The 14,921-nt window shown below is 49.6% G+C and overlaps 1 protein-coding gene across 2 annotated transcripts in view; it reads left to right on the forward strand.

The window, feature by feature from the left end:
- The window catches only part of KCNQ3 (potassium voltage-gated channel subfamily Q member 3), a 197,235-nt gene extending 183,193 nt beyond the window's left edge, over positions 1–14,042 (forward strand). Inside the window, exons 10-15 of one of the 2 annotated variants that reach the window (XM_024572168.4) lie at positions 4,335–4,537; positions 5,338–5,440; positions 7,469–7,600; positions 10,068–10,166; positions 12,198–12,282; positions 13,009–14,042. In XM_024572168.4, coding sequence (XP_024427936.2) covers positions 4,335–4,537; positions 5,338–5,440; positions 7,469–7,600; positions 10,068–10,166; positions 12,198–12,282; positions 13,009–13,731 — 1,345 coding nt within the window. In that variant the 3' untranslated portion in view covers positions 13,732–14,042. The remainder of the gene's footprint in view (positions 1–4,334; positions 4,538–5,337; positions 5,441–7,468; positions 7,601–10,067; positions 10,167–12,197; positions 12,283–13,008) is intronic. The other variant, XM_071222204.1, reaches the window with a different exon arrangement.
- Positions 14,043–14,921: the final 879 nt, after the last annotated feature.

Here is a 14,921-nt window from a genome sequence, read left to right on the forward strand (position 1 = left end):
TGCCACCCAGACCCCGTGACACTGGTGCCAGGCTATGAGTCCCTGATGTGCAGAGATGACTCCAGTTTTGTTTAACCTCAGAGTCATTCCTGACATGTCCTGGGGCTTAGTCCCAGTGTTTCCCTTTGAGACACGGGGAGTGCCAATTTGTAGCACCCCATTCCCTCTGAATTATGAACCAATTGAAAAATAGACACAAGAGTTTTCTGAGAAGGATCAAAACACTGGCTACGTGTGCTGGGTAAAGCAGGTTGGCTCTGGGGAGACAGTGAGCTTCATAACACTTTCTACTAAGTCTGACCAAGTTTCAGATAAAAAGCCAGAATCCCTTAGGGTTTAAGGTTTTCCTAGGTACCGGTCACAGCCTATGCAAAGGCCAGGAGCAGTGAAGTTGGGGACCTGCCCAGAGCTGTGGCTGAACTTCCCTGGGGCTGATATCTGAGCCAGGAGCCCAGGACACAGGCTACCTCTGCCAGGACGGAATACCCTTGATTTTACTTTTCCATCCCCAGTCCATTTGGTTCCAGCTTTTCCGATTCACATTTCAAAATAGTCTGTCTATGCCTAACCAATCAGGGATCCCAGCTTTCCAAGGAAACCTGATGTCAGCTCCAGGGAGGGTCTTTCGTGCCAGGCCCCTAGCACCTCCAAGCCCAAGGCCTGAATTGGGCACTGCAAATCCATATGGGGAAAGGCAGAGATGGGTTTTGAATTTCATGGGTGCACTGTGCCTTGCCCTCGATGATCCTGTGGAGTTTTAGAGTTCAGGCAACACAATTAAGAAGTAAACTGATGACCCAGTTTGCCGGAGGGAGAATTCCGTAAGCCTCTCAGATGCAATAGCTGTGAGCAATTCAGAGCAGAGGTTTCTGACTGGTGCCCAGCGCATCCAGATTCCTGGTGCTGATGGAATCCATCTCTTATAAAAACCCTCCTCTGCGACCAGTGCTGTATTCAGTGATTGTAGCCACAGCCATTGTGACGGCTGCAATGAGCCATTTAAGTGCCCAACAAGCGAAACCTAAATTCAGCCCAGAGTTCTCTCATTCTCTTTCCATCGTCAGCACTTATGCTGAGGTTTCATGTCACGACAGAGTGGCTGCCGTTGCTTTTGTCTTGCTTAGCTTATGTAGAAGGTCAAGTTCAGTGATGATGGGGGATGTTTGAGACTAGCATGAAGAAGTGCTATAAAGTAATATATAGAAAGTCAACTCTAACAGAAAAACAAAAAGAAATTAAAAAGGACTTTATCCGATTTCTTTATAAAAGACAACTTTTTTTTGTGTGGCCCAGGGAAATTTTATCCACCCTTTTACACATCATTAGCCCTCTCCTGCCGAGGTGGGAAGAGGATTCTTTCTGGAGATAATGATAGCGAGCGTTTCTGGAAGGCTTCTTTCATCCCAGACAGTGGCTTAGCGCTCTCTGCACACTCCTCACTTAACACTTGATCAGCCGTCAGTAGCGAGGGCTGATTGTCACCACCTGCAGGAGAGGAGGCGGGGGACCAGAGAGGATGAGTCTGGTGTCCTAGGGCACGACCTCCTCAGGACTTTTCCACCCAGGCTGCTATTGCCCCAAAGCCCATGATTCTTGCCGAGACCCTGCATGTTGGGATGTGCTGAGCAGGGGCGTGTGCTGGGTTCAGAGATAACCAGGCAGAGTTTTTGCTTTGCTTGGACTGTACCAGCCAGCGGGGTGGGCAGATGTGGAAATGTACCGTCTCCACCCAGTAGGTTCCACTCTGAGACAGAGAAAAGCACAGCGTGTCTTTGGAGCAGAGGCGGGTACACCATTTCCAAGGGGGTTGCTCAGGCAGTTTTAAAGGGCAGGTGGGAATGAGGTCGCTGAAAAGGCAAGAAAGGGTGTGACAAGCTATAGGACCTGTGTGTACCCAGCCATGCAGGAGGAGACTTGGGGGCCGGCAAGGGGCTACGCAGGGTCCAGGAAGAAGGGGGCCTGTGAAGTGACCATTCTACAGGCCCCTTACCTACTCATAGGCAGGAAGGTCCTCCACGTGTGTTGAGTTGCTTTCCCACCTGGTCCAGTCTTTTCAGTCCTTGGACCCTGATATGTTATTCTTCATCCTACCAGCCATTCATCCAGTTCCGGTGGGACAGCAGGTTAGAAAACCGTGACTGCAGGTCAGGGAAAGTGGACTGCCTGCGTGTCGGAGGTTCTCTGAATTGACCCGGGGCAGGTCACTCATGTGGCAGTGCAGGGTGAGACAGACCAGTGCAGAGGGAGTGAGGAACCACAAAGGTCCAGGCGCATGTTCACTCGTTCACTCGTGTGTTCTCAGGGCCAGGCTGAAGGCAGAAACACGACAGATGTTATTATGTGTAATGCTCCCCGGGCAGATGGAAGCAGATGCCGTTAGACTCACTGAACCCTCGGGGACCTGGTGCTCAGTCAGCATCGGGCTCCTGCTTGGTTGGAGGATGTCCCAGCCTCCTCTGCAGCTCCGCCACCTGTGACCTCCTCACCACACCACAGCGCAAAGACGTCAGCAGCTTCTGGCTCCAAGCATGTGGCTGTGATAACCAGACACCCTCTTTAGAAATACTAAATTATCTCGGTTCAGTGCAGATCTGATTCAACAACCCACATTCATTTGCTCATGCAATTATTCCACAAGTGCATGGTGCGACAGGCCCTACTGTGTGACAGGCCCTGTGTGGGTGATGGCGAGGAAGCCACTGAGCTGAGTATGTCGATGTGTGGAAACACGCAGTTTGGCTTCTCTCTGCTGTGTACCAACTGCACAGAAAGGGCTGCGAAATAGAAGGAAGAAATTCATATTTATTGAGTACCTACCATGTGCCTGCACTATACCACATCCTGACCAACATCACCTAGCGATCAGGTGAAGCAGGAATGCTTCTCCCTGTTTTCAAGATGAGGTAACTGAGGCTCATGGATGTGCCCAGGTCACAGATGTGCCCAGGGTCATCAGCTACTGGACTTCAAGGTGCAGCTGGCTTTGCACTAGGGTGACTGTAGGTTGGACTCATTAACTGGGTTTTTCTTTCCGTGTCAAAGGTACTTTGGGCAGGAGGGTGATCTCCAGGGACCCTTTCTCAGAGTAACAATTTTGAATCCATAAATAAAATGCATGCAGTTACAAAAGAAACTGGTTAAAGTGGACCCTTGAATAGCATGGGGGTTTGGGTACTGACTCTCACGGTCAAAAATCCACCTATGACTTTTGACTCCCCCGAAACGTAACTACAGCCACCCCTGGTATCCACGGGGATGGGTTCCAGGACCCCCGTGGACACCACAGTCCACACAAACGGTCAAGTTCCTTATGAAATGGCAAAGACCAGTGCCTTCAGTCAGCCCGCCGGGTCTGTGGATTCCCAAGTGCAGATCAAAAATACCATTTGATTCTCGGTTGGTTGAGTCTGTAGGTGTGAAGCCAGAGGAATACAGAGGGCCAACTGTATATTTATTCTTTAAAATCCACTCTAAGTAAACCTGCACAGTTAAGCCCATGTTGTTCGAGGGTCAACACTGTATTGAAACACAACCATCCAAATATTTAAACATTTGAGATGGGACATGTACATGCTTCTCTGTGACAAGTCTGGTGACCAGACCTGGTGGCAGGTTGAATGCTACCATAACTTTGGAACTGTGACATGTACAGCAACCCCTGGAGATAACAGGGTATAAGATGACCTGTGCTTTCTGTTGTGGGAAGTCACGGCATGTGACGGGGACATTCGGGATCTGAGTGGAGCTTGTCACCTACAATTATAACATAGAAAAACTTGCTAAATTTCAGCTAGATGTTAGCAAATTGAAGGAGCTGTGTTTTCCCATCCAAGCTCATGGATACCCCCTAAATTCTATACATGGAGGGGTGTCTGTGGACACTAGGTTAGGGTACCAGCCTCATGCAATTTATGTTACTTAATTCTGCTCAGGGGACATTCGATCAGGCTTTTCCTGCACAAGCCGCTGTCTGGGCAGTGCGGAATGGTCCAAAGGAAGTTACCAAAGCTGAGGAGATGGGAATAGAGAAGGGATGAAGCTTTGCTGCTTATGACGACGAGCTAGCCTTTTCCAGTGAAGCTCCACTTAAGCAGAGGAGGGAACGGAGATGCAGAGGAGTTAATAACGTGCCCCAGGTGTGATAGCTAGTACGTTGTCCAGCTAGGGTCCAACCCAGCCCTGCCCCACCCGAGCCTCTCCATTAGGTGTGGCATGGAGGGCACCCGTCCCACTCATGCGTGGAGGAGAGTGTGTGAGTCTTTATGGAGAGGGACGGGGAGTTCCAAAAGCCTGCACTCAAGGAGGAAAATTGTTCACTTTTGCTTATTTTGTAGCCAAAAGCTGGGTCTCTTGGATCGGGTTCGCCTTTCTAATCCTCGTGGTAGCAATACTAAAGGAAAGCTATTTACCCCTCTGAATGTAGATGCCATAGAAGAAAGTCCTTCTAAAGAACCAAAGCCTGTAGGCTTAAACAATAAAGAACGTTTCCGCACCGCCTTCCGCATGAAAGCCTACGCTTTCTGGCAGAGTTCTGAAGGTAAGGCCTTCCTCCCCCACACCCCGGCCATGAATCCTCCACTCTGCCTCTCCCTGGCCCCCTCCTTCCCTCCCTCCCCCAATGAAGGACTCTCCAGTCTGCAAAGTAGCCCATTCCCCACCCTCCCTGAACCAACTCCTCATTTCATCTCATTTATGTCCCTGGGCTGGAGGCATCTGTGACTTATCCCTACAACTCACAGAGCAGGTGGCTCCCAGGTGGCTGTTCTCCTGGCCATAGTCACCCCATGCCTCTGTGCAGACCTGCATGGAGCTCAGGGACCTCTCACCCAGGTCCCTAGGGCAGCAGTGATGAGTATGCTGGCATGGAGGTCCACCTGAAGGGTGGCGAGGGGCTGGGTGCAGAGTGATCTGAAGACAGGTGTGAGGGGGTGCCTCGGCACCCCCAGCGGGTGGGAAGATGTGTTGGAAGAGAACCCTTTGAGGGCTGTGGGAGGTAAGCAAGGCTAATGACTTGGAAGAGCGAGAAGCTGAATCAGCACCACATGTATGCCCTTGGCTGCCTCCAAGGGGCCCCTCTGGAACCTCCGGACTCACATCCCCTCCCTCCAAGGCTTCTACCCCAACCAACAGTCCTGAACTGCAGGCGCCTCGGACTGGGGCTTCCGGGTCATAGAAGAGGGGTGCTGAGAAAGACTGAGTGATGTCACCACTGGAGAAGCTATAGGGAGGTGGGAGCAAAGACCCCAGAGGTGGAGCATGGAAGGCTGTGACTGAGCCAGGTCCCTGTGCCTTCCCAAGGGCTGTGGCCTGCCCCTGATACGTGTGTCTCCCTCCCAGATGCCGGGACAGGCGATCCCACGGCAGAAGACAGGGACTACGGGAATGACTTCCTTGTCGAAGACATGATCCCCACCCTGAAGGTTGTTATCCGAGCCGTCAGGTAGGGCCACCCCTCGCCTTCCCACCTGTGGCCCCAGCCCCGGGCCACAGGACATTTGTAGAGTGCTCTTGGCTTTGGGAAGGCGGTCAGGAAGCCCCTGCAGCAGATGTAAGAGTGTGTCAGCACCCCACGGAGGACGCTTCCTAAGGAAAAGCGAGGTGTCCATCAGCAAGCCACCATGGGTGACTTACTGCCCGCCTGTTGACCAAAGTGCCCCCAAGGGCTCCTGACAGTATTTCCAACTGTCCTGCTTCTGCCTGGCTCTGGCCACCGTTTATTTTAAAGGGTGTTGGGGGGCGGGGTGTCATGGCATGGAGGTTTCTTCCTGGGTAGGCCTCTTACTCAGGGTGGCTTTTCTTCTCTTTTCATCCGTCTACTTCTTTTGATGTAGAATTTTTTTAACAAGATAATCAATTATAGGATTTTTTTGTCTGTATCAGACGAGACTATAATCCCCTGTGGTTATGTCTATTTTGCTTTAGAATTTCATAAGAAAATAAAAATATGCTACTCCTGGAAGAATATGGGCTTCCTTTGATCAGGATATGGGCTTATAAGAACCCCACACTGGTGGCAGTGAACTCTGGAAACTATGCTGGTTCTCCAAGAACTAGCCGTAGTGTTTCCAGCAAGGTTCCCAGACCAACTGATAAGGGAAACACAGGAGCGTTATAATATGTGGGCCGCAGCAAAGCCATTGCCCTGCTTTCTCATGGACCACCACACACAATGGGACAGAGGCATGGCGGGGTGGAACACGACTGCCGGGAGCTGGCTGAATAAGCTTGTTCAGAGACACCCGTGGATGAGTGTGTGACACCCTGGAGGGGGTCTCTCCCTCTGCTGGGATGCTCCATGGTCTGGCTTCTGCTCTGTCCTTTTTAGCATTTTCATTGGTGTCTTAGTCCGGGGTGGGCAAACTTTTTCTGTAAAGAGCCGGATAATAAGTATTTCTGGCTTTGTGGCCCACAGGTCTGTGTTGCATGTATTCAACTCCGACGTTGTAGTAGACAGTGCGTAAGTGATTGGCTGTGGCTGCGTTTCGGCGTAACTTTACTTTCAAACACAGGCAGCGGGCAGGTCTGGCCTTCGAGCCATAGTTCTGACACCTGAGTTAGATGGAGTTATGCAAAGGGCAGACTCATTAAATGGCACAAGGTTGGAAAGGGTGGCAAGTTAATTGGATAGTTTGATCAATGTGTCAAATAGTGTTTAGAGGCTGGAGGCTCGGGCAACAACGACAGAACGCACTTTGAAAGCACTAGACGGGGGTTGAGGGGACGCCTGGGTCGGTGGTGGCTCCTAGCGTGGACCTGGGGTTAGGGGTTTTAGTTGACGCCGTCACAGTGGGAGTTGAGCTCAGGACGGGGTTGTCAAGGAGCATTAGCCGTCTGGGTTGATGTTATTGGTTCCCGGGAAGATGGAGGCAAGGGTTTGCCATCTATGAGTTCTGGGTGTCCCCTGAGAGAACTTGGGGGACAGAGGCTAGTTTCTCTTCTTTATTAGGAGTTTATAAGCCAGAGCATTGAAGAGGCTATACAGGAAGAGAAACATCCTCTGTCCTCAAGTGGACAGCAGGCAGCCTGACACCGTAATTCAGAGCACGGCCTTGTCAGATGCAGCCTGGAGTGTGCGGGCAGCTCTGAGGTGATGAGCAAATGGCCCTGGGCCGACGCTGAAGCTCTCGGGCCACGGTCTCCCCCCATCCACAGATGGGTCTATGGGCAGATTGTTCATGAAATGCTCCGCTCAGTGTCTGTAATGAACCCTCAGTGAACACGAGCTCTTAAGGTTACTGTGATTTTGCTTCTTACGCAAATGATTGGAGGGAGGCGGTCCTGAAGGAGAGGTTCTAAGCAGCCTATTCTGTGTGGTTTGAAAGGCTAGAGCAGGACCAGGAATTGGAAGTTCAAGTCCTTTTCTCTTTGGTTCTTTTCTCCCCCACCCCCCCTGAGTTTGCTAGTCTTTGATTATAGTTTCCTCCAGTCTCTATGCACGGCCCTCAAATATCTCTACTTCACCTTACAGAATTTTACAATTCCGTCTGTATAAAAAAAAATTCAAGGAGACCTTGAGGCCTTACGACGTGAAAGATGTGATTGAGCAGTATTCCGCAGGGCACCTCGACATGCTTTCCAGGATAAAGTACCTTCAGACGAGGTAAGACAGTCACATCCAAGGGGAATGTGCTCCCAGACTGCTAAGGAATCAACCCGCTGACCCTGAGAACAGAGGGTGAAAGGCGTTCAGGAAGAATCCAAAGTGCAGCGGAGAAATTGTAAGAACAAGTATGTCCATCCAACCTTGTGGATGTCAGAGCCAACCAGCTCCAGATCAGACAGGATGGGAGAAAGCTCTGTGACATTGGCGTGGCCAAGGTCAACACCCTGATGAGGCCTCATGGCAAGAAAGCATATGTCCCAGTGGCCCCTGACTAGGATGCTTTGGATGTTGTCAGCAAAACTGGAATCACCTAAACAGAGTCCAGCTGGCTAGTTCTAAATATAAATTTTTCAACATATTGAAAAAATGTGCATCGGGTGTTGTTTCTAATAGCAAAACCACAGAAACAGCATCAATACCCAACTAGTTGCCACCATTTTTCTTGAGCACCTGGGTGCTCTGCCTACATGTGTCTAATCCCTTATAGCCCCATAAGGGAGTGCATCACAGGCACCATTTTACCAAGGAGAAAACCAAAGCTTGGACAGCAAAGGACTTACCCGAAATTAATTACCCAGCTGTCAGGTGACAGAGCTGGAATGTTCAAACCAGGCTCGACTTGTTACAAAGCTCCTATTCTTTCTAACAGCCGCACCTCCTCAGTGATAAAATAATGGTGAAGGAAAGAACGGTGCCTGCTCTCATTAAAGTTATGTAGCCATCAGGTGACCTTTACAAAATATAGACAGGTGGGAAAATTATATGATCCGTGAATCTATTCGTAATGACAAAGTAATAATACACTCAGACATAGATACACACACTTATACATGTACATATATGCATTATGATTATATACATGTATAAATTATATTATTTATATATCAGTATATGTATACACATACACATATTCTGCCTACTAGATCTTGCAAGAATATTAACTAATATATACGTACAATGTGATCACAAAAACATACACACATACATTTTCTCAGAAATACACACGACACACACGTTCCCATTAGGGACCTAGAGAAAAGGTCTAGGATTGCCCCCAACGGAGTCCCATGGCCATATAGTACATGATGAGTCCGTGTGTGATTTTTTCCTACTTCTTAGATTTATTGAATCTTTAATGAATTATAACATGTTTTTTAAAAAAGAAAACCATTTAAAAAATAAAGGAAAATGTGCTGCCAGGAGTCTTAGAACTGAAGTTAGGAAAACAAAGTCCTACTTGAAGCTCCTTCTCCGCAATTTCCAACGGACGTGAGTCAGGTCCTCTCTGGACCTCGGTCTCTTCATCTGAATAATATTTCCTCACTGGGGTGTCCCTTAGAGTTACTAGGACCATCACATTCGACGGGTTGGAAGCCAACGATGCTGTCGGGTTGGAGGAATGCTTATTTGTGACCTTGCTTTATCTCCAACTGAAATAGCAGCTGTGACCGCCTAGCATAGTGGCCGGCACACAGTCGGTACTCAGTGCCTTCTTAACAAATGGGCGTGTGAACAAGCTCTGAGCCTAACACACTGTTACTTGTGCAAATATGGCTCTCTGAGAGACCAGAGGAACATGACGTCCAGGGTGTACCAACTGCAGAGTATCGGCCCATGTGAATGTCAAGTGGACATTTACAGTTTTAGATCTTTACCTGGCAAATGTGTTTCCATGAGTCATGACTGAAGGCTGACTGCTGGGATGACGAGTTGCATGGCCCCAGCGGCACTGATAGTGGAGGAGGCCAGAGAGAAAGGAAAGGCCATCCAGTCCCCGGGGGTGTCAGGAGAGGGACAGCTGGGTCTGCAGACACCGAGCGAGCCATGGCTACTACTTCTGGGTGCATGGTCTTTGTGGTCCTCCAGGGCCTGTGACGAGCCTCCAGGGCTGCTCCCATGTCCTGGCCCTGCTCAGCTCTGCAGCTCATGGGGACATCCATCTCTTGTTGCGTTTGGAGCTGCACAGATGGAGAGCTGGTGCCCCACATAGCAGAGGAAGCAGGGGGTGGCGCCAGGGTCAGAGCCAAGCACCTAGTGGCCAAGAAGCCTGCCGAGCAGCAGAGATCTGCAGAGCTGAGAACAGAGCCCAGGGTTTTGTGGGGAAAACTGCCTAGCTGGGTGTTTTGGGGAGGCGTAAACAAGCTGGAAGACCAGATGGGCTCGCCGCACACAGGACATTTCCTATGAGAAATAAGGAGGTGCACCCTCTCCCTGTCTCAGTGGTTTAGCTGTCTCTCTGTCCCCCTCGGCACCACCGGGCCAAAAATAAAGTTAATGTATTGAGATGATAAATTCTCTTTTTCTTTCTCCCTTTGTTTCTCTCTTTGTTCCCACCCTCTTTTGTCCCTTTAATTCTCTATTCCAAATCCACACCTGACTGAGGAGGGATCGGATGAATCGCTTTCCTCTCTGTGGTGTGAACCTCTTTGTCATTTAATCCCCCTCACTGTGTTCTTTCTTCCAGAGTAGATATGATTTTCACCCCTGGACCGCCATCTACTCCAAAACACAAGAAGTCTCAGAAAGGGACAGCGTTCACCTACCCATCCCAGCAGTCTCCCAGGTGGGGTCTGTGGACACTTATGGACAGGCTGTGCGGGGCCACGGCCCAGGGAGTGTCCCCGCCCCCAAGTCTTGGTGGTTCCTCTATGGTTGGGTGAGGTTGCCAGTCCCCGGAATAAACTGGGGAGAAAGAGCCTGCAGGCTGTTCTGATTCATGGCCGTTTTCCGTGCAAGACTTCCTGCTCCTCTACCCAGACCATATGGGGGACCCATTTTTTACCGTTATTGAACATGAAAATGGTTTCTCTTTTATAAAATGAGAAGCTATTTATGGCTTTTATTGGAACCAAAAGAATACTTCATGTTAGCAAGGCCCGAGGCATTCCTGGTCAGCTGTTTTGGCTTTTCCTGCATAGTAACTGTGGGGGATGGACTGTCAGCCCCGAACAAAGCTGGAGAAGAAGATCAGCTGTCAGGGCCCCCACACCATTGTTCCAGCCAGAGCTTGGAGCTCGGTCCCCCAGCAGAACAGCTCTGCTCTACCCAGTTTTAAGATTTTCCTTTTATAGGTCCTGGTGAACAAGGAGCATCTTTCAGAAAGCCCACTGCCTGATTTATGCTTCTTTTTATTAAACTTATTGGGGTGACATTGTTCATAACATTATATGTTTCAAGTGGACAATTCTATGATACATCATCTGTATATTGCATTGTATGCTCACCACCCTCCATCACCATAAATTTGACCTTCTTCACCCTCTTCATCCTCCTCACCCCCTTCCCTTCTGGGAATCACCATACTGTCCTTTGTGTCTATGAGTTTGTTTGTTTTTCGTTCATTTGTTGCTTTCTGTTTTATATCCCATACATGAGTGAGATCATATAGTTCTTGTCCTTTTCCACCTGACTTATTTCACTTAGCATGACACTCTCAAGGCCTGTGTTGTTGCGGAGAGCATTTTTCATCTTGTCTGGTGGCCAAGTAGTGTTCCGTCATACACACGTGTCGCATCTTTTTCTAACCACCCAGCAAAGGACACCAGTTATTCCCTGTCTTGGCCACCATGTTCGATGGCATACACACGTCTTTATTCCCAAATGTTGTCAAGGCAGATGACATAAATGAATAAAAGGGGTGTAGGGCATAAGAAATGTTAGGCACCTTGTAATAATAAGGCTCCTTAATATAAAGAAGGCAAGGGTGTAACCGTGATGATAAAGGCCCCTGACCTTCAGCATCAGTCTTGGGGATGGGATTGGAAGTGGTGGACTGTGGGGACCTAGGGGGCATGTCCCCCATCCGAAGGAGGTAATTGTCACTCTGTTCCATTGTTGCTAACTTTAGGCCTGAAGATCCTGTTCCCAGATAGTCTATGTTTCAAGAAAATCTGTTTATCCAGATTTAAGTGAAATACCCCTTTTTTGAGATGGTTTTAATACTGTAGAACACTGTGTGGGATGAGAAAAGCACTGGACATAGCACAACTCCAGGCTGCTCACCCGAAGAGATACTGGGGACTGAGCAGGAGCTGGTGTCCCGGGAGAGAAAGCCAGCTTCCTAGACAGCAGTTCACATGTGTGGTTTCGAGCAGGAGCCCGGCTCCCCCAAAAGCACTCTTCTGCACAGACCCTAACGGCACTGTGGCCAAGTGCACTTAGAGGTCACGGTGTCACCAAAGAGTGAACGCAGCGTACATTCCAGCCCCATTCCCTCCAGTGCCATCTTTCACGCCATTTTCTAGATTCAGCATCTGATTTCCACTCTTAACAAAGTGGAAGCGATGAAATATTGACCCCCCACTGTATAGAATTTCAGAGATCAGACCACCCCCTCCCCATGACCCACCATGCTCTCAAGCAGCAGTCTGAGACCAAAGGCAAAGGAAAGTCATTTCAAGGCATCAGACCCTCTCAGCACAGCCAGGGGCTTTACTCACTTTCCTGACTCACGTGTGCCTCCAGAATTGCGGGTGGGGGCATAGGGATGAGCATGGGAATACTGGCTCCAGGGAACAAGGCCTCCTGAGCTGAAATGACCTTGCAAAGCAAAAATAGGTGTAACAATCTCACAGGACTGTTGGCTCTTTCCCAGGAACGAACCGTATATGGCTAGAGCGTCCACATCAGAAATTGAAGACCAAAGCATGATGGGGAAGTTTGTGAAAGTCGAAAGACAGGTAAGGCTTTCCTTTCCCTCACTAAGGAACCAGTATATAAAATTTATGTCCCAAAGTCATTTCTTCCCCATAGGTCAATAACATATGTATCTACCATTCCAAAAAGGATGTGGAGATTCAGTCCCTAATTTCGCACTTGCTGGGTGATCACATGTACATGAATGAATGGTCCTGAGCCTCAGTATCCTCATCTGTAAAACGGGGATTTTAATACTTCATGAGGCTGCTGTAGAAATTAAATGAGTTGGCATATGTGAATTACCGAGAGTAACAGCGGCCACGCAGTCGGCTCTCAACCCATAGTCACTGCCATTCTCATGTGCTTCCTGGTGTTCCCTTAGAAAACGTTCGTTCCCTTCCCCGCATTCCCTGGGTCCTTTAGCCCAGTGTGCCAGACTTTACACTGCATAAATGGTACCACCGACTTCCATTAGGATGCCTGTCCAGCCCTTTACTGCACTCATAACCCCAAATTGGATCTGTGCGGGAGAGGTGAGAGAAAAGTTCTATGATTATTCTTTTTTGGCCTGTCAAGAATATCATTTTTCATTGTAAAATTTTAATTTATATTTTAAAAAATCTCAGCCCTTCCATTTATCGGCTCTGTGACTTTTGACAAGTTACTTCATCCGCTGGTGCCTCTGTTTCCTCACCTGCAAAACAGAGGTAATAACAGTGCTCCCACCCCTGAGAAAGCAGTGATTCCTGCTTCCTTATGTTTTCCAGGTTCATGACATGGGGAAGAAACTGGATTTCCTCGTGGACATGCACATGCAGCACCTGGAGCGGCTGCAGGTGCACGACACGGAGTACGGCCCCGCCAAGGGGACGCCCTCACCGGCCGAGGTGGAGAAGAAAGGGGACAACAGGGATCCTGACTTGAAAACCATCATTTGCAACTATTCTGAGACAGGCGCCCTTGAGCCCCCCTACAGCTTCCAGCAGGTGCCCATCGACAGAGTCAGCCCCTATGGGTTCCTTGCCCACGGCCCTGTGAACCTGCCCCGAGGGGGACCCAGTTCTGGGAAGGTTCAAGCAGCCCTCCGCTCCTCAACAGCACCGTCTATGGAAAGGCCCACCGTCTTGCCCATCTTGACTCTTCTTGACCCCCGGGGGAGCCACCCATCCCCGGCTGACCCCTGCTTGGACCGGGTCTCCCCACGGCAGAGACGCAGCATCACGAGGGACAGCGACACACCCCTGTCCCTGATGTCAGTCAACCACGAGGAGCTGGAACGGTCTCCAAGTGGCTTCAGCATCTCCCAAGACAGAGACGACATGTTTGGCCTGAGCGGGGGCTCGAGCTGGATGAGGGAGAAACGGTACCTCGCCGAGGGTGAGACAGACACCGACACAGACCCCTTCACCCCCAGTGGCTCCATGCCGCCGTCGTCCACGGGGGACGGGATTTCTGACTCCATGTGGACCCCTTCCAGCAAGCCCGTGTAAAGGGGGTCACGGGCTGACTCCTCCTTGTAATGTAGACAGACTTTGTATAGCTCACTTGCTCTCACACCCGTCACCTACCAGCGAGGTCACCGGTGGCTGCATCAAACACGTGCATGTGCGTGATGGCCCCCCAGGCAGGGGCTTGTCATGGCCTGTCCCCCATGTCACCACAGTGAAGCCGCTTCCTTTGACGCATGGTTTGCATGACTTTACACTATATAAACGGTACTGCTACCCTCTTCTCGGATGCACACTTATCTGCCGTTCTTGCGCTTACTCCTGATTGGACCAGTACAGGGAGAAATTAATGACGCGCTGTTCTGTCTGTCTGTCTGGTTGGCGGGTTTGGGTTTTGGTTAGGTAAGCAGGGAAGTAGTTTAAGTTATTTCTCGGGTCACCACATCTTTCTGTAACACATGCCGATGATTGATTAATTGTTGTAGAAAGCAAGCAAATTCATGCTGTCAACAGAAACACATTGCATACCAGTGAGGTTGCCTCCTGAGCTAAAGTGTTAGGAGTGAGGTGTTCTCACATCTCCAAATCCGAGAATCTTAAAAATTATTTCATTAAGGCAAAAACTGGCAAAACCTTCTAAAAGCCCTCAAAAGGACCTCAGTTGGTCTGCCACTACCTACTGTCATGCCTCAGTTTCCTCACCTGAAAAAAGTGGTGGTATTCCCAGTGTAACATTTAGGATGAGTTATGAATTGGCAGGGAGAAAACACTCACACACACAGGTTTTAAAAGTTCCCAATTCAGGTAGCCAAAGATTGTGAAATTTATCAGAAGTGGGGTGCCCCTCTGCACAGCGGCTAAGTTCAGTGCCTTCAAAATGAGGTTCCAACTCCCACCCCTGCCACGGCACTCAGACAAAATACCCATGTCAGTGAGAACTTGGCATCAGAGGGCACAGGGCTTATCTGGTCCACATCCTTCTCTGTGAAGCTGAGAAACCTTTGGCTCAGGGTAAAGTGACATGCCCGGGACCACTCCATGGTCCTCGGGAGAGCTGGAACTCCAAGCCCATCAACTGACTCACGCCATTACCTGGTCTTCCCTGACCGCACCACTCTGCCTTTTATGCAATGGGTCCCAGAAATTGTGCCAAGACACCTGTACCCTACATTGTGTAGAAAGCTCTGACCAACAATTTACCCAGGGGGAGGGGGTTGTTAGCTTTTATTTAC

Source organism: Desmodus rotundus, chromosome 8 (genome assembly GCF_022682495.2).
Source record: "Desmodus rotundus isolate HL8 chromosome 8, HLdesRot8A.1, whole genome shotgun sequence".
In the NCBI taxonomy this organism is placed as follows: Eukaryota; Metazoa; Chordata; class Mammalia; order Chiroptera; family Phyllostomidae; genus Desmodus; species Desmodus rotundus.